Source organism: Fonsecaea pedrosoi (genome assembly GCF_000835455.1).
Source record: "Fonsecaea pedrosoi CBS 271.37 unplaced genomic scaffold supercont1.9, whole genome shotgun sequence".
NCBI classification, from domain to species: Eukaryota; Fungi; Ascomycota; class Eurotiomycetes; order Chaetothyriales; family Herpotrichiellaceae; genus Fonsecaea; species Fonsecaea pedrosoi.
The window spans coordinates 902,332-920,006 of record NW_013550607.1 but is presented as its reverse complement, the minus strand read 5'-3'; the positions used below and the strand labels follow the sequence as shown (position 1 = coordinate 920,006).

General features: G+C 53.9%; 6 protein-coding genes across 6 annotated transcripts; 5 read left to right on the top strand and 1 right to left on the bottom strand.

Annotated features, from left to right (window-relative positions):
* Positions 1 to 977: 977 nt before the first annotated feature.
* Positions 978 to 2,685, top strand: Z517_12433 (uncharacterized protein; the record flags this gene model as incomplete). The annotated part of the gene is made up of 3 exons (XM_013422847.1): positions 978 to 1,252; positions 1,310 to 1,952; positions 2,014 to 2,685. The coding sequence occupies 3 exons, from the start codon at positions 978 to 980 to the stop codon at positions 2,683 to 2,685; spliced, it is 1,590 nt and encodes a 529-aa protein (XP_013278301.1).
* A 958-nt stretch (positions 2,686 to 3,643) lies between these two features.
* On the bottom strand, positions 3,644 to 4,845 carry Z517_12432 (uncharacterized protein; the record flags this gene model as incomplete). The annotated part of the gene is made up of 5 exons (XM_013422846.1): positions 3,644 to 3,814; positions 3,893 to 4,068; positions 4,165 to 4,287; positions 4,416 to 4,606; positions 4,703 to 4,845. The coding sequence occupies 5 exons, from the start codon at positions 4,843 to 4,845 to the stop codon at positions 3,644 to 3,646; spliced, it is 804 nt and encodes a 267-aa protein (XP_013278300.1).
* A 3,051-nt stretch (positions 4,846 to 7,896) lies between these two features.
* On the top strand, positions 7,897 to 9,213 carry Z517_12431 (uncharacterized protein; the record flags this gene model as incomplete). The annotated part of the gene is made up of 1 exon (XM_013422845.1): positions 7,897 to 9,213. The coding sequence occupies one exon, from the start codon at positions 7,897 to 7,899 to the stop codon at positions 9,211 to 9,213; it is 1,317 nt and encodes a 438-aa protein (XP_013278299.1).
* Positions 9,214 to 10,273: 1,060 nt separating this feature from the next.
* Z517_12430 (uncharacterized protein) lies at positions 10,274 to 12,343 on the top strand (the record flags this gene model as incomplete). The annotated part of the gene is made up of 1 exon (XM_013422844.1): positions 10,274 to 12,343. The coding sequence occupies one exon, from the start codon at positions 10,274 to 10,276 to the stop codon at positions 12,341 to 12,343; it is 2,070 nt and encodes a 689-aa protein (XP_013278298.1).
* A 553-nt stretch (positions 12,344 to 12,896) lies between these two features.
* Positions 12,897 to 14,666, top strand: Z517_12429 (uncharacterized protein; the record flags this gene model as incomplete). Its single annotated transcript, XM_013422843.1, has 4 exons — positions 12,897 to 13,031; positions 13,095 to 13,310; positions 13,365 to 13,388; positions 13,443 to 14,666. The coding sequence occupies 4 exons, from the start codon at positions 12,897 to 12,899 to the stop codon at positions 14,664 to 14,666; spliced, it is 1,599 nt and encodes a 532-aa protein (XP_013278297.1).
* Positions 14,667 to 15,055: 389 nt separating this feature from the next.
* Positions 15,056 to 17,296, top strand: Z517_12428 (uncharacterized protein; the record flags this gene model as incomplete). Its single annotated transcript, XM_013422842.1, has 1 exon — positions 15,056 to 17,296. One exon carries the CDS (start codon positions 15,056 to 15,058, stop codon positions 17,294 to 17,296), a length of 2,241 nt encoding a protein of 746 aa, XP_013278296.1.
* Positions 17,297 to 17,675: the final 379 nt, after the last annotated feature.

Sequence of the window (17,675 nt, the reverse complement as noted above, 5' to 3'; positions counted from 1 at the left end):
GTATCTGAGCTCAGACCAGAGAGCAAGATCACGCAAAGCACGCATAGTCTCTGCCAGGGCAGGACAGCCATGGCGTTTATATCTCAGCAGCCAACGGCTTTGCCGATTCCGCAGTGCGTTCTGCCGCAGAGCGGACCTGAGCGCGTTGGGGGATCGCTAGAGCGGTCATCAACGTCTCAATAGAGTGGAAGCGTGAGGATAAGAGTGGGCAGAATGGGGCGATCTCCCGTGGTGGCGCAGGCCACAAGAAGCTTCTACAGTGTTGACCGCCTATAAAGATTGCCCATTTCCCCCGCGTCCTCTTGGCGCCGCTGTCTCGCCTATCATGATGGTGAATCAGCCTCCTCGTGTCACTCCGTTTCATCCTCCCGAATTCCCTCCACTCATCCTCTCATCCTCTCATCCTCTCGATCTCTCGCCAGGCCGCTTAGTACTGCGAATTGCGTTTCCGCTGCTGGTTCAACTGCCCAGCAAAGGTGGGCCGGGACTCCCCGAATTGTCGTTCCCGAAGACTTTGGTCGGATATGCCGAGAGTGAAAGAGATAGAGACGGAGACTCCAACACTGGGAGTCAGACAACACGGAAGGACTGTGCGTACTATAGTCTCTGCCGAGAATCTGGACGTCCCCGAGGACGGCCAAACCCCTGGTTGACCAATCTTACTCGAGAAATGATCACCGGGGTTCTACAACATCTTGATGTCCTTATCAGTGGCACTCTGAATAGTAGGACTTGAGCGACTTCTGAATCATATCATGCATCTGGCAGTAAAGATGATGCGAGTAAACCATGGAAGACGGGGTTTCTTGGTTTCTACTACCGGGTCATGTCCTCGGGACAAGACTGTTGCTGATAAAGGGTATAAAGATGCGTATCACCCGTCTCATTCGTACCGCAACCTGACCGTTAACACATAGCAAATTTGTGCTGGTAACCTCCTCCTGTATCTATTTTAGCTACCCCGCTCGCTGTCCGCCATGGGAAAAGAACTTCCAGCCACAACGACTGCGGTTGAGGACAAGACAGGGAACGAAGACCCTGCTCTCCGCATCCAGGAGGCCGCAGAAGAGTTAGGCATCGATGTTGGCCATGTCAAAGAGATCAAGGGCGCGGATGGTGCCTACACCTATGCCAGCGCCGTGGCCCTGGAGATCGACGAGAAGACCAATAAGCGACTGCTCCGGAAAATTGATTGGCACGTCCTGCCGTGGCTGTGCGGTCTTTACGTGTTGCAGTATCTAGACAAAGGAGTGTAAGATGCTATGTCACTACCCAAATTCTCTGCGTTAGCTGATATATAATGCCGAAGGCTCTCCTATGCTGGTGTCATGGGTCTCCAAAAAGAAACAAACCTGACCTCCAATCAGTACACCTGGCTCGGCTCCATCTACTATGCTGGGTACATCGTCTTCGCTCCTGTCCACAACCGCATGTTCCAGGTCTTCCCGCCTTCAAAGTATATCGCGTGCTGTGTCATGGCATGGGGTGTTGTCCTCACATGCATGGCCGCGTGCCATAACTTCACTGGCCTCATGATTCAACGAACGTTCCTTGGTGCCCTCGAAGCCTCGATCAACTGCGGGTTCTCCCTCATCACCGCCGCGTGGTATCGAAAATACGAGCATGGCAGCAGGACAGGTATCTGGTCTGGCTGTACCGGTGTTGCGACTATGATTGGCGGATTGATTGCCTTTGGATGCGTGGAAGGAGAAACAAAGCATCCCGACGCCAACTTCTCCAGCTGGAAGATCCTAGCCGTCGTCACTGGCATTGTCTCCGTCATCTATGGTGTCTGCATGTTCTGGTTCATGGCTACCAGCGTGGTAACAGCCAAGTTCTTCTCTGAGGAGGAGCGAGTTCTAGCCGTGGAGCGGCTGCGAGAGAACCATCAGGGTGTTGGCTCGACCAAGTACAAGCGCTACCAAGCTATCGAGGCATTCACAGATTACCGGGTTCGTTCCATATCCCCCCCGACCTGCCTATTCTTATACACTGTACTGACGCATAAGCTAGACATGGATGTACGTCGTCTTTGTTCTCTCGTCCCAGATCCCCGCCGCCGGACTCGTGCTCCTCCAGTCTATCATCATCAAGTCCCTCGGTTTCACCGTCAAGGAGACGCTCCTCCTCAACATTCCGCAGGGTGCCATCAATGTCATCTGCAATATGGGATTCGGCCTCCTTGCCGACGTGACGCACCAGCGTAGTGGTGCCGCAATCCTGGCCGGCCTGTTTTCTCTATTCGGCGCTAGCCTATTCATCGGCCTGGGCGACCATGGCCACTTTTATCGCAAAAATGGCCAGTTGGTTGCCTATTTCTTCATGAGCGGTAGCTGCTCCACAGCCTGGTTTATCGTCATTTCCATGTTGTCGAGTAATGTGCTCGGTACCACCAAGAAAACGACGCTCAACTCCATCGTCTTCCTCATTCTCGGCGTCGCGTATCTTGTCGGGCCCCAGACATTTCGTGATCCGCCTTTCTACGAGCATGCCAAGATCAGTCTCCTCGTCCTTTGGATCGTCAGCGTGCTCGTCTTGTGCGGCTTCTTTGTACTCAATACTTGGGAGAACAAACGACGGCAGAGGATGCTCGAGAGGGGCGAAATTTCGGACGGCCATGGCACGAATGTCGAGTTCTTGGACTTGACGGATAAAGAGAACAAGCTATTCCGTTATGTCATCTAAGTCTCTAGCAGATGATGGCGACAATGAAAAGGGCAAGGAATATTTTGCGGGAAGGGAGACGGCACAGCCTCTTAGCTCGACGGCCTAGCGAGAATTTGAGAATGAATGATGACAGTTGAGGCTCCATAACGTATTTCGCCTTCAGCTACGTCCTGGGGTTGATCTATGAATGCTGCGGCGTGGTAATGTGCGAACATAGCAGTGCGAGGCAGAGTGGAGCGGGAGCCATTTATGAATACTACTCAGTATTTGTAGAAGAATACTGCCTAGGTAGGTATGAGTAGAGGACGCCCAAGGCTTTCGCGTACCCTGTATACTTTTCCTGACCATCCGTGCTTCTGTTGTGGTCACATGGCCCTACAAGGCGCTACCTTCCTTTTTTTTTGGGAATGGGCTGCCCTCCTTCTACGACACCCAGGGCCCCTTTCCTCTCTCTGCTTGTTCCTCAGAAAGAGTTCAACGCGATACAGACGCCTCTGAGGCAGCTGAGTGACGACGACTCTGTGGGCCATCGTGGTCTCTCTTCCTTACGTCCTCGCTCCGATCCCAATATGTCGGGCTGCGTTTCAGGATGAAAGACCTGGATGAAGAGAACCAGAAGCTCAAGCTCACAATCAGAACAGACAGATGCAAGAACTGGAGTCCGAAGCTATAACGCGCGAATCAAGCGCCAACAAGATCGCCCTTCATGATCGAAGCAAAGGGTGGTGTTGTGAATTGCATAACAGTCCTGATTGGAACGCACCAGCGTCTCGGAAGTTACAAATGGAGTCTTTTCCACGAAGGCTATAATATGCTCCAGGCGCAGACGGCTTGACAGTGGTTCGGTTCAAAGATCTACCTGAAGTGAGGGCTAAGCTAGATTGCATACACAATCGGCAAGTTAAGAGCTCGTGACAACAAAATCTTGGGGCTTCTGTCAACTCCTCCTAACCAGCTGTCGAGGCTGCGCCTGCCTTCAAGGATCCACTCCTTGTGCCTTTCCCTTGATTTGGTTCTGATGACGCGCAAAGAGCGAACTCAAATCGCCCACAGGAAGAGAAACAGGAAATTCGACGGTCAAAAGCATCTGCGACAGGAAGAGATAGCCTGCCGCCGCCGCTGACACGAAACCAAATGCTCCACCCGCCTGTGTGTAAGATCATTTGTTTATCCGCTATCAGCTCATCTTGCCTTCTATTGCCAACGATAGGAAGGTAGGACTCACGATCAGTAACTTCGACGCGACTTCTGTTCCTGCTTCCGCTGAATGCCAAAACGAACCTGTGAGCAGGCAGAAGCAAATGACCAGGGTACTGTGGATGATGACCAGACAGATGTTCAGCTTCAGAGAACAGATGAGGCAGACCAAGCAGAAGAGGGCCATGAAGAGGAGGAAAAATCCTAGGTACAGAACCCCGAATGTCAGTCTGATATGTTCTTCAAAGACTCTCCATGTGAAAAAGGGACTAACCCCGTCTTCGCGGTAGGAGGACATACCGAAACCAGCAAGAAAACCTGTGGTAGACAACCCAGCAGCAGGATCCGTGGGATCTGGCGAGTAGTTTCCGTACGCTCCGAAGGAAGGTTTCAGTGTTGCTCCGAAGCTCAACCACCATCCACCTGTACAAGGTTGCGCGTCAGTACACGACCATAACATTGGTCTTGTTCTCGAAAGGTATGAAGTGCCACAAGAAACAATTGGGCAGAAGGCCCAAGAAGGGACCAAGAGACCCGAAATTATCACGCACCAAAGCCGCAAAAGACAATGAACGGGTAGCTATTGCCCAAGATGAACTCGCCGACTCCGCCGATAATCATCAGAAGTCCGCCCATGAAGAAGAAAACACCGATTGACGAGGATCCATTGGCCCCAGCGCCTCTCCAGCCCATAAGATCGCAGGACAAGGGTCCTAGGCTCATTATGAAGCCTAGAAGACATCTAAAGTCGACGCATTAGTCCTCCTCGAAGAGAAAAGAGGGCGGCATATAAAGAGACCAGGGCTTAAAGTGGCTGGCTGTTGGCAAGAACACTTACAAAGGAGTCGGATTGGCAAAGGCCTTGCGCAGCTCTCGAGTGTCGCTGTTCGGTGGCGAGAGGTAGATCTTTTCATATGTCGACGGCGACATGGAGATCTCGCGGGCAATGCGAGTCATCTGGTCTGGCGTCTCTTTCTCCATTGCGTCTCGTCTGATTGGGGGTGTGGTTGATGGTGGTTGGTCTCTATGAACTCTTCGCAATCTGCATCTATCGAGAGAGTGTGTGTCAGATTCTGCCGTCGTGTGACTTGATATATTGGCTGGGAGGCTGTCATGTCTTGCCCAGGGGGGACGGGCTGAGCTCAGCCAGGTATCTCCCCCTTTTCCGATCACTGCATACACCTTGTTGATAGTCGACTATCAACTGAGAGCCTGATAGTCATACTAGCCTATCGACGATTTTCGATAACTGAGCTGGCAGATAAGAGGTTCCAGAGCGGTCGAAGAACTGGGTATTCTGAGACGGACAAAGATAAGTGTGATTGTCAAGTCTTCGTATTCAGAAAGACAACAGCGACGTCCGCGGATATACTTGAGTGATCATGGAAATCGCTAGCGTCCCTCGTTGAGATTGAAGAGACTCAATTCCTGCAAAATGTGGATCGCAGTCTTATAATAGAGGGACTAACCGAGAATTGCGGTGGTCGAAACCATTCCGTGCCAACAAGCGCAGCTCGCTGCCAACATACCTCATTGGGAAATGCTTCGGCCAGATCGAGAATCGTGCCAGCAGCAGATAGAGGCAGCCGGTTTTCCTCTATCACGTTAATTGCTTGAGTTGTCCAAAAGAAGTTTCGACTGGAGACTGGAAGACTCCACAATTATTCCTTCTTTGAGGTTGTATCATTGCGACTAATGCCCACTAAACCAACAAGGGCGTGGGGAGATTTCATTGATACATGTAGTACTGCTTCTCCAACACAGAGGATGCAGGGAAAGGGACGAGAAACTAGTCGCAGTTCCGACATGGCGGTAGAGTGCCTGGACCTGGAGCCGGAGCCAGCGTGATACCGAGACGGTCTTGCCTCATGAGGCAACAGATGAGTTCGCGATCGTGGGGAAAGCAGCCACCATATTCGAAGAGCGCTGTCCACAGACAGATTATATGCAGGCCGATAGAGGTTGCAGACTGTCGAATGCTTCATCCCAGAGACTCGCAAGCGGAGATACAAATCAACACTTCTCTTATCTCGGCTCGCCATATGGTAATGTCCAATATCGGACACCTCGATTTTCGGCCGAACTGACGGCCTATTAGCATTGAATTGCCGGAATCTGAAGAAGCAGTTGTCGTCTGCTTTCATTTCAGTGATTGATAGGCTGTTAAGAGAGCCTCGGCCCACGATACCAGATGAGGTTAGCAGTCTGGAAGCGCCAGGAGTCGAAGCGCCTAGGTGAACAAGGCTGACGCTGATGGAAAGATGGATCGGAGATCAATCCATCCCCTCAGGCTTGACCAGTTACATTTTCCGTTGATGAGGACGGACCGAAGGAAAGCATTCGGAGGACAGTCAGTAGGCTCGTTCCTGCTAGACAGGCCCACCAACCACTGGTTCGACCATTGAGCGCAGTCTCCGGCAACTTGATATGAGTGGAGCACGTGGGCTGGGATATCACAGCTTCCGAAACCCACGGGGTTGATTGTTGATCACCTCACTGCATCTCCGCGGGTGCGACAGGACACGCGCCAGCACGGCGACGATCTGTCTGTCGACCAAATTGGGGAATCGAGATAAGAGTTGGAGTCGAGGTTGCTGGTGCTGAAGAGAACAACCAGCTTGATCAACGGTTCGGACATAGGCGACCAAGGTCGAGTATACGGAATGGGAGTGCTCGATGAAGAATCGGCTTCCGTCGTCTGGTATGGAACGATGCAGAGACTCCACGCAGAAGCAGCTCATCTCCTCGGAAATCTGTAAATGTATCAACTGATTGGTCAAATATAGAGGAGAGCATCGACACATCGAGACGAGGATTGAGTCTTGCCCCTCCATTTTGGGTTTGGTGGCTGTGCTACTCACGGCCCAGTCGCGGATATCAATTTTAGGAAGAGATACGGAGTAGATGTATGGCGAGTTAGGTATGTTCTGCTAGCGGGAGCCGTGTCAGACCTAATTTTCCAGTAACACAATGTCTCTGAGTATGCTGTGTACCGATCAGCGCATAACCCAGACATAAAACAAAAGGCCCAGAGGAGGTTCAATGATAACGGTGCCGGCAAACCGAAACAGAAGCCACATTAATTAATTTAGCGTGAGCTTGACGCTAGGGAAGACCAGTAGACAAGAGATATCACACCCAATCAAAGATGGAAGCGAGAGACGCTTTGTACTCTGACAAATAGGACAAGGGAGTAAGGCGCGTCGCGGTAGATACAGGGTTAATGTCTTTGAACCGAGAGGGGGGAGTACGAGTGATCCATTCCTGGTAATATCAATGTCGAGAGCATATACGCCAGGCGTCCCGGGGACATACGTATTCCCTTATCAATGCATTTCCTCTCTATTGTCCCAATCCCTAGCCTAGTTCTTCTGTCTAGGTAGCTTTCCACGACAATCCCCGTAATAATGCAACCCGTCAACCAACCAGCGTGCGGATCCGCAATTTGATTCCGTGCCGAGGAGGGCAATCAAGGGGATGATCTGCCGAGTCAACGAGCAATGACAATCATGTCTGGTTAGGACGAGCAGGATGCATTGTTCAAAGCGCCCGACCCAAACGAATACTTTACACAGAGGGCCTTACTTGGCTCCTGAGTGCGAGGACTTCAAACTCAGATAAGACCCTGAATAGCAGTGCGGGTCTCGCTTGAAGGCTGTGCGATATCAGAGTATTTTTGATTCCTGGTTTGATAGAACTTGGTATGTGTGTCTGTGTGTGTGTATGGTGTATGGAGGAGAAGGATGTGCGAGGGCAAACAGCACCAAGAACACCATGATGTGTATATAAAGGAGGATTTGTCCGGCAATGTTTCATCAAAGATATCCAAAGACTTCAAAGTCACTCTGACAGACAATCTCTTTCTGATCGAGGGCCACCGATCGGTCTTACCTTTGTAGTGGAAGGTATCTATATTTATATTTATATCTATATCCACGTCTGATATATCCACGTCTCCTCCCTCCCTCCCTATCCATCTAGTCGTGTCGCATCCACACAGACACCTTACCATCTGAACAAATCGATCCCACCATGGCGATCGACTTCACCCTATCACCGTACCAGGAGAAACTCAAGGCCGACGCACGGAAGTTTGCCCAGGAGGTCCTGGTCCCCACGCGCGAAGCGTATCTGAAACTGCCCACGCAGGAGGAGCGTTTTCGGGCCACCCGCGAAGCGTACGCCAAGTGCGTGGCCGAGGGATGGATCAAGATCCAGATTCCCGAGAGCGACGGTGGGTCGCGCAAGAGCCTGGTTGACTTGGCCCTAATCACTGAGGAGTTCTTCGCCGCCGACTCCAGCTTTCCCATCACCTGGCTCGTGACGGGGTTGGGCCTGGCCCCGATCTTCATGTACGGCAACGCCGAGCAGAAGAAACGGTTCCTGGCCCCCTTCATTGACTGCAAGGGGGACGCGCTGGCAGCTCTGGGCTTCACCGAGCCGGGAGGCAGCGCCAACTACCTTCAGAACGAGGGTGGGTTGGGGGTGCAGACTCTGGCCACGGTCGAGGGCGACGAGGTCGTCATCAACGGCGGCAAGCAGTTCGCCTCCAACAGCGCAGGATGGGACTTCAAGGGCCCTGAGATCTTGACGTTGCTGTGCCGTTTTGGCGACAAGGGAGACCCCAAGGAGACTCTGTCCATGGTGGTGCTGACCCGCGCCGACTTTGAAGACGACAAGAACAAAGGCGCCTTCGAAGTGCTCTACGACATTGAGACACACGGGTTCCGCGCACATTCGGGCCCGCGCACCAAGTTCACCAACTTCCGCGTCCCCGTCAAGAACATCCTCGCGCCGCCGGGTAAGGGGGCAATGGTCAACGTGGCGGCCTTCACCGAATCGGCAGCCCTGGTGGGCGCAGGGTCCGCGGGCCTGATGCGGAGCTGCTTCGCACACACGCACAAGATCGTCACCACCGAGAAGCGCGGAGGCAATGTCCCGACCATCAACTACCAGTCGGTCGCAGACTTCCTCATCAGCATGAAGATGCGAGAGGAGACTACCCGCTACCTCACCTGGAAAGCGTGCCACTACCTCGAGACGACCGGCGAGGCTGAAATGGCGTACCAGGCCAAGGTCTGGGGCTCTGAGAACGCCATCCAGTGCGTGCTCGAGGCCATGCAGGCCGTCGGCGTGACCGCATACGCGACATCGCAGCCGTACGGGCTGATGATGAACGACGCTCTCTGCCTGCCCCTGTTCGAGGGTTCAAACACAGGAATTCGCCGGCGCCAGATCCAGAAGATCTTCACCCAGGCAGGGTACGACCCGGAGTCGTGCGCAAGTGGCAAGCCGTGGAGTAAGTCGTTGATGGATTTCCCCAAGGGGTTCTTGAGTGTATATATCTGAGGGGAAAGTGGATTGCTACATGGGTGGAGGTGATTGGGGGCCCAACCAGGGGAAAAGGATGAAGGAAGGCAGAGGTGAAAGAACCGTGGGATCTAGTCAGCGCTGTTCCAGCCGGCATGGCGAGGTGATTTGCTACAAGTAGCAGCTACAGAGCAAGAGTTTCCCAAGATATAAAGCCCTGGACAAATGACAAGAGTTCTTCTGGTCCTCAAGCGGATGTGATTGAGGGTCGACAAGGCTGTAAGGCTGCACCAGAGCGATAGAAAATTTACGTCATCATGGTAAGTCTGCATTAGGAACGCCAGAGGTGCCGCTTTATTCCAATTATAGGGCAGCGTCAGAGCCTTCCCAAACGGGTCCATTTCCCATCGGGCCGAACCTCCAGCTGAGGGGCCGAGTCCCTCGCCTTGGCCTCAAATATCAGGCGTGCGAGGATCGACCTTGCCTTCTCCTGCTATGACGGATTCTCATCTCTTTGAAAGGTAGGTGTGAGGTATCAGTCTTTCAATATGCTTGATAGCAGGTCGCAGCATTACTATTACCAAGATTTCTGACTTTCTTTGAGGAGATGGGTTGCTTCCACACCACCAATCTCCAAGTCCGGACCGTATTCGTTTTCTGGTGTGGCAATTAACGGACACATCTTCCCTTTTGGTCCTCTGTCAAGTCCTGGTGTCAAGCGACTAGCTGAATGTCTGCCACTTGCTCTCTCGCTTAGCCCTCTCTGCCAGCTCTCTGCCTTGCGAACCTGATTAGTCGACACCCAAGAGCCAAGAATCAGCCTCAGTGCCTCACCGTGCATGAATACGAGATGGCTAGCCAAAGGCTGCAGACACACTCTGGGTGACACTGCCCCTGATGAGTCACGGCATAGCCCGCCAGGAAGCCTAGTGAGGCACAGCTATTCATTGCTTCCGGACACATCCACCACGAGCCTCGTTTCTCGGCGAGGTATCATGACAATACCTTATAAGTCAGCTTTGCGCCCCATGGCCGCGCCGCGTCGAAGTTCGGAACACGAGCTTCCCAATATCCAGCAGCTTCTCTGGATTCCACAACGATGCTACTCAAAGATTCAGACGGAGAGTACAATGAACTTGCTGGGTATGCGTATGAGGGGGTTTGGGAGAGATATGACGAACCAGCCCTTCGGAAGTGGATCTGGACTGTCACGGACTCAAATGCCCTATTGATCCTGGCTGGCATCGCGCTTTTCATTGCCGTTACACAGACACGCGCTTGGGTCATCTATCGCTATGTCATTCTCACCCGGACCCAAGTCCGGCCCGTCAGGCTTCCTGATGAATCCTCTCCCGAACCCTTGCTACATCTTTCACAAGGCAAAGCAATTGCCGAAGTTCTCCCATTCGCTAAAAGTGGCATCTCCAACCTGTGGAGAAAGAGGGTCTCGATGCTGCGAAGGCGCACTCCTCAGTCAGCGCCCGAGCCAGAGCAAGAGCAAGAGTCGGGAACCGACGAGCCAGCGACTTCGCCTTGGTTTGGTATCATTGCACTGTTTAACGTGGCAATTTTCGTCACACTGGGCGTTGTTATACCATGGCTGCTCTCCTTCGGATCTGCAGAAACCCCAGTAGTGAGGTCAAAGGCTACTGACAGTTGTTTGAAGTCGGACAAGTTAGCCAACCTGTTCACTCTTACTTCTATCTCGCCCAAGTCAGAGGCCATCTTCTCACAGTGCCTGGATCGTTTGGATGGTGGCTGTGACGCTCCGTTTTATCTCGAACAGCCGGTGGTGACCAAGAAGCGTTTGGACTATTGCCCATTCCATGGAAACATCTGCCACAACCAGACACGTCCATTCCAGATCACCCATAGCAATGTGACTGCACGCCAATTGGGGGTCAATTCCAAAGCACAGATTTCATTCAACCACCGGCTCACTTGCGCGCCGGTTGATCTCACTCCCTTTCTTCTCTTCTCAAGAGATACGCCAATTGAGACCTGGATATCTACCAGAAATTTCGATCTTCCCAACGGAAAAGTTATATGGCCAAACTTTACCATGCCGTTAAACACCATGAACGGGCCCAACATCGTGTCCAACCAGAGTTCGGGCCTTCGCATGGCGCGGGAGCATAGTCCCTACGACCTTACAGTACTGCCTAGGCGCTGGGCTGGTTACGAGGGTGTCATGGTCGACCCAGAAACACTACACAAAAGCATCCAGCGAGATGACGGACTGGCGTACCTCATCGTATACCGAGCTGGAGCCACACAATACTTGGGTCCCGTCGATGACCCCTTCTTTGCTGCTCACAACATGGACTGGTCGAATCAGACCGACCACTACTACGCAGACCGTGAAGCCACAGCACTGGCTTGCTTCGAGACTTCCCAGTACTGCGTGATAGGGTCTGGAGTCTGCACGCCGTGGGATCGAGGGGCGACGCAAGCATACAAAATAGTGAAATATCCCGGTCTGAGTGTCGATTCTCTTGCAGAAGTGATTGCCTTGTTGAGACTTCTACCATCCTTCTTCTCGGTATTCACTTACCTCGCCGAGCTGACTGAATGGCATGGGATGATGCCTTTAAAACAGATCGGTATCAGACCATACATGTTCACCGTCCTCGACGACAACAGAGAGCAGTGGGTCATTGAGGTCGAAACATGGTTCAGAAAAACCATTCTCAGCGCTATTCTCACAGTGCGCCACGGGGCGAGGTTCCATCTGAATGAATATTCCATCTTTTTCGACAACCCCAAAGTACTGGAGGGATTTCTCAAGAGGTGGTCTCTGTGTGGGAGGATCCTCTTTCGAGATGGGAACTACACCAATATCAACTGGATCGGATTCTGGGCGGCAATGACTCTCTTCGGATTCATATGTCTCTTGAGCTTTTTTATCGAACAGGCCCACATGACTGGTGCAGCTTTGTGCAAGACTACACGGACACTCCTTATTAGACTGCCACGAATCGGCCATGAAATGAAGTTGGCAGTGACGGCATGTGGTAGACAAGGGGTGGATGGATGGCGGTACTGGGTGTTACGGTTCTCGAGATCACATCCCCTGTTCCATCCAGCCACTCCCGCGAGACCCAGGACTCGCGACCAGGAACAAGGACCGGCCGCCGTGGACTCAGAGCTACACGATCTGGGAGACTAGCCTTCTATTCCACACAGGCTCATCTCCATCTTGACACAATGCCATCACGGTAGGTGCGGATATTTCAATTACAAACACCACGCTGGATATCTCAGGCTCGCAAAGAGAGGGACATTTCCACATCAACCACCGAAGTTCTTCCCGGGGAAAGACTGTGGCTAGCTTGTGTAGGGTTGCTGCGAAGGTACAGAATCAACCGTAGAGAGCATCACAAAGTCCAGAGAACCCGAGAATGCTCGAAGTCTCTTCTGCTCCCGCCAGCTTCGCACATGACAACTTGTTCTGACTAGTTGTATGTCTTCATCCCACCCCCACCCCCGCAACTCTGGCTTGTCCCTGGGCATCCCACCTCCGCACTTAGCGGATCCCGATCGGGATTCGATTACACGATTAGCATGGACCAATAGAAGTCCATCTAAAAGGGTATGGGTGACCAACATACATCTTCCTCAATGGGAGGATTTATAGTTAAGTCGCACAGTCCCTGGCCGTCGGTCATAACACGCAACTTAGTCTCTCACTGTGCTGGATATTCTTTCAGGCTCCAGACATCATGCCGGGCATGTACTTTCTGCTGGCTGTGGCGGCCCTGATAGTCGGCGCCATGCGTCTACTATCCATAGGTCGAAGGCCAAAGGGCTACCCTCCCGGCCCTCCTACGCTGCCACTGTTGGGCAATCTTCACCAGGTACTTGGAGTTACTTCGCCAGTGGAATTGCCAGAATCTAACCGACTCGCTTGCGGTCTCTAGATGCCAACCCGGGATGCACACTTACAGTTCGAGAAGTGGGCGCGCGAATATGGTCCGATCTACAGCTTGATGCTCGGCACGCAAGTATTGATCATACTATCGAGCGACGAAGCCGTGAAGGAGCTTCTTGACAGACGAAGCGGCATATACTCGGACAGGCTGGACATGTATATCGGCCAGACATTGTGCAGTGGAGGCTTGAGGTTGCTGATGATGGTGCGTTGAACCAATCGTCTTGGATGCTCGAACCGTTGCTAACTGCTTGTCAAGAGATACGGGCCAGTATGGAGAGGCGTAAGTGGCAGGTGATTGTCCTGAAAGCATATACATTGACTCACCGCTTGTCAGTTCCGTAAAATGATCCACGGCCTGCTCAACGTCAACACATCCAAATCCTACATCCCGTACCAAATGCTCGAGAACAAACAGATGCTGTACCAGCTCCTGGAGCAGCCCGACGACTTTCTCAAGCACATCAGGAGGTATTCGAACGCGTTGACGACCACCATGGTCTTTGGGTGGAGGACGCCCACATACGAAGACGCCAACATGAAGCAGCTCTTCCAAGGCTTCTCCGAATTCGCCGAGATCAACCAGACCGGTGCTGCGGGACTGATCGACTTCTACCCTATCCTGCGAAGCCTGCCCGACTTCCTGCTCCCAACGCAGAAGAAAGCCAAGACGCTGCACAAGCACGAGAAGACCCTGTACCTGAGACACTGGCTCAACGCGAAGGAGGACATCAAGAACGGGACGATAAAGCCGTGCTTCTGCGTGGGCATGGCCGAGGCCCAGAAGGCCGAGGGGTTCAGTGACGACCAAGCGGCATACATATCCGGGACACTCCTGGAAGCAGGCTCGGACACCACTTCAAGCACACTGTATGGCTTCATCCAGGCCATGCTCCTGTACCCGGAAGCGCAGAAGAAGGCGCAAGAGGAGATTGACAAGGCTGTCGGCGACCGTCTCCCGACCATGGACGATGAGTCGAAACTGCAATATGTGCGTGCGTGCATGAAGGAGACACTCCGGTGGATGCCGACCACCATCCTGGGGGCGGTGCCACATGCCGTGACCAAAGACGACGAATACATGGGGTACCTCATACCCAAGGGTGCGGGAGTCATGAACAACGTCTGGGCCATCCACATGGACCACAACCGCCACCCCAACCCACGCCAGTTCGTTCCCGAGCGGTACATGCACGACACGCAGAGTCTGTACGACTCGGCCGCCAACGCCGACGCCGGCAAGCGCGACGTCTTCACCTTCGGGGCCGGCCGGCGCATCTGTCCCGGCATGCACGTCGCCGAGCGTAGCCTGTTCCTCGGCATCTCGCGGATCCTGTGGGCGTTCGCCGTCGCGCCGGTCGTGGACGCCGACGGGAACAAGCTCCTCCCGGACCAGGACAGGCTGACCCAGGGGTTCGTGTGCATGCCCGAAGAGTTCCAGGCAAAGATCACGCCGCGGTCTGCGGAGAGGGAGAGGATCGTGCGGGAAGAGTGGCGCAAGGCCGAGAATGAGTGCCTGGATCCGGTGAGCAAACAGTGGTTGAGCCCTGCGCAGCCTTAGCTAGATGCTTGTAGCGGATCTGGACTTGTTTGTTGCTGCACATGACTGGGTACATTGTAGCTTTTGATCCCGATCTCGATGCTGTGGCAGAAGAGGAGGAGGAGGAGGAGGAGAAAGATATGTACCTCGTAGGTTTGTCCCAAACCAATCATATTGTGCGGGGCTCCGCTTTTCCGGGGAACCGAGAACATTTGCCGAGATGCAAATGAATGACGTGAAGCTGCAACACGCAAATTGGATCTGGCTTCTCTGGATATTTCACCCGATGAGTGCCGGTTCTATCAGAAATGACTTAGAGATAAGACTGCATTCTTCCCCAATCTATACTTCCCTCCTCTTGTTCTTTTACCCAATGTACTTATCCCTGCGCAAGGCCTCCATGCCATGCCATGGCAGATCCTCTGACCCTGAACGTATGTCCGACGTGTTCCAAGTCGTACAAACGAGCCGAGCATTTGCGTCGCCACCAGCTCTCGCATGGCAGCGAACGGCCCTACGTGTGCGTCCTCTGTCGCAGCACGTTTCAGCGCTCTGACGTGCTCAAAAGGCACCTCAAGACGTGTGAGACGGTCGCTGATGCTGACGCTGACGCCACGTCGGATTTTGAGGAGCCCCACCCCAAGAGGCTGGCCTTGTCCCAGTCACAGGAAGACCCGGGCTTGTCGTTCCTACGTCCTCCTACCATGCGATCTGATATGCCAATCACAGACGACGACGATTCGGGTCTCATTCCCGTTGACACTTTCGAGCACATCACGGGCTGGATCTCATGTGGGCTGTCACCCCCGCCGGCGCACGGTCTCGATGACGTGTGGCAGGATTTCCTGAACTTCAACAACTCCGGGACACAGACTCCGCAGGCAGGCCACCCAGCCGAGAGTGCCACAGACCAGGACATCGACTCGTTGTGCTTCCTCGACACTTTCACCAGTACCACCGGGTTTGTGTCCTCGTTTGACTGCGGCACGCTGGAGCAACGGCGCCGTGTCAACGCCTACTACTACCACCACAACTCTGACACTGCCAAGCTGGGTGGTCTGGAGAAGTGCTCGGCGACACAATCCAAGTTGATAAGCGCAGACAGCACGGACAAACATAGAGATGGCCCTGGCCCCGGCTATCATGCAGCCGGGGAAGGCAACCCATCGGCAGTGGGGAATACCAGCTTAAGCCGCTGGCTTTCCGATCCGCTCTCCTTCAAGTGCCACGAAATCGTGACCTCGATCAGAAACATCGTGCTGCACAAGTCGCGAAAGAGCTACATTGCCTTGTCGTGGTCACCCTCGATCCACGAGACCTGCGCCCAGTTCTTCTTCCCCGCCAATGTCCGGCGGTTCGTGCAGCTGTACTGGGCGGTGTGGCACCCCAACGTGAACATCGTGCACAAACCCACGTTCGACCTGACGACGGCCAAAGCCGAGCTTCTGGCGGCTATGGCTCTGATCGGTGCCTGTGTCTCTCCGGACCATACCGACGCCGAGAACGCAAAACGGTGGTTCAACTGCGTCGAGGAAATGGTCTTTGACGACGACGATTTCTGCGACGACCCGCCGAGCGCGACACTCGCCCGCGGCGACGGCGACGGCGACTGCGAACTCCGGTGGCGGCGACGGAAGATCAGGGCTCTGCAGGCCTCGTACATGGTCTGCCTCTTTCAGAACTGGGAGGGCACGACGTCCAGCAAGCGGCGGATCCGGCGGCAGCGGTTCAGCATGGTCATCGCGGCGGCGCGGGACGTGGGGATCCGCAATGCCCGACACCCCGACTACAGCCAGATGGACCTTTGCGATTTCTCTTTCGAAAACTTTGCCGTCGTCGAGGAGTTGATCCGCGTGCTGCTGTGGGTGTTTCTGCTCGACACGGCGTTTGTCATCTTCAACAACCTGCCGCCGCGGATGGTGGTTCGTGAAATGAGGATGAATGCCGCGTGTCCCGAAGCGTGTTTCCAGGCCTTGACGGCGGAGGAGTGCTTCAGGGCTCTGCAATACCGGCATCAACGACAAAGCAACACACAACCAAAGGTGTCGGACGACTTTACGGCGGCCTTTGAGCTGCTCTACCGGCCCGACCTCGACGAGGAAGCCAGCGTGGCCCTGGCCGACCTGGGCCCGCTGAACCTCTTCGCCATGACCTCGGCGCTGCACTCGCTGATCTTCCACCACCAGAGCTCCTTCAGCTGCCAGGGCACGCTGGACCCGATCCACCGCGCGCTGCGCTCCTGGCGCCGAGTCTGGCACGTCTACCTGACCCGATTCGCGCGCGAGCCGCAGCACGCCACCCTCGCGGGGGACCTCGACCTCGACCATCTCGAGCCAGGCGAGATGTGGCGCCGCGTGGGATTCATGCGCCACGCAAATGAATACTGGTACCTGGCCGAGCTGATGGTCGAGCGTCTCTCAGCACCACCGCCACTTGATCCTGGTGCTGCAGCTCCTGAACCCACCGAGACGATGACCAGCACCACCATCACGACGGTGGCAGCGCAATACCCCCAGAGTCCCCTGAGTGCTCGTGCTGCGGGCAATGAGACGCCAATGAGCCATGGGCCCCTGCTCGACAAATACGACGAGACGAGCATGCAGCAGGTGAACTCGCTGATCTCGGACTTTCAGACGTTTCGGATTCACTAGGACTCGGCCGACGGTGCGTGGTTGGCTCGATCCCAGCTATATATACCCACGGATTTAACACTTCATCGGTATGTTATATGGAGATCCTGAGACTTGGAATTTGTCGAAGAAATCCAGGTGTATAATGAGTGTACATATATTATCATTGTTTCGAGTCGTTACTCACGACATCGATAGCAAAGACGGTGGTATCGTCTCTTGTATACTCGAGGGAAAGGACTTGACCCGATTCGAGCAACACTCTGTTTGAGCAGCCTTCTATTCTTGTCCAACACTATCGCGGATTTCTCAAACCTGGATTGGAAATGCTTTAATGAAGCGTGCGACCGTCAACTTCCCCTCTGTAATGTCGTCGACTCTGTCTCTGGTAATTCGTTGT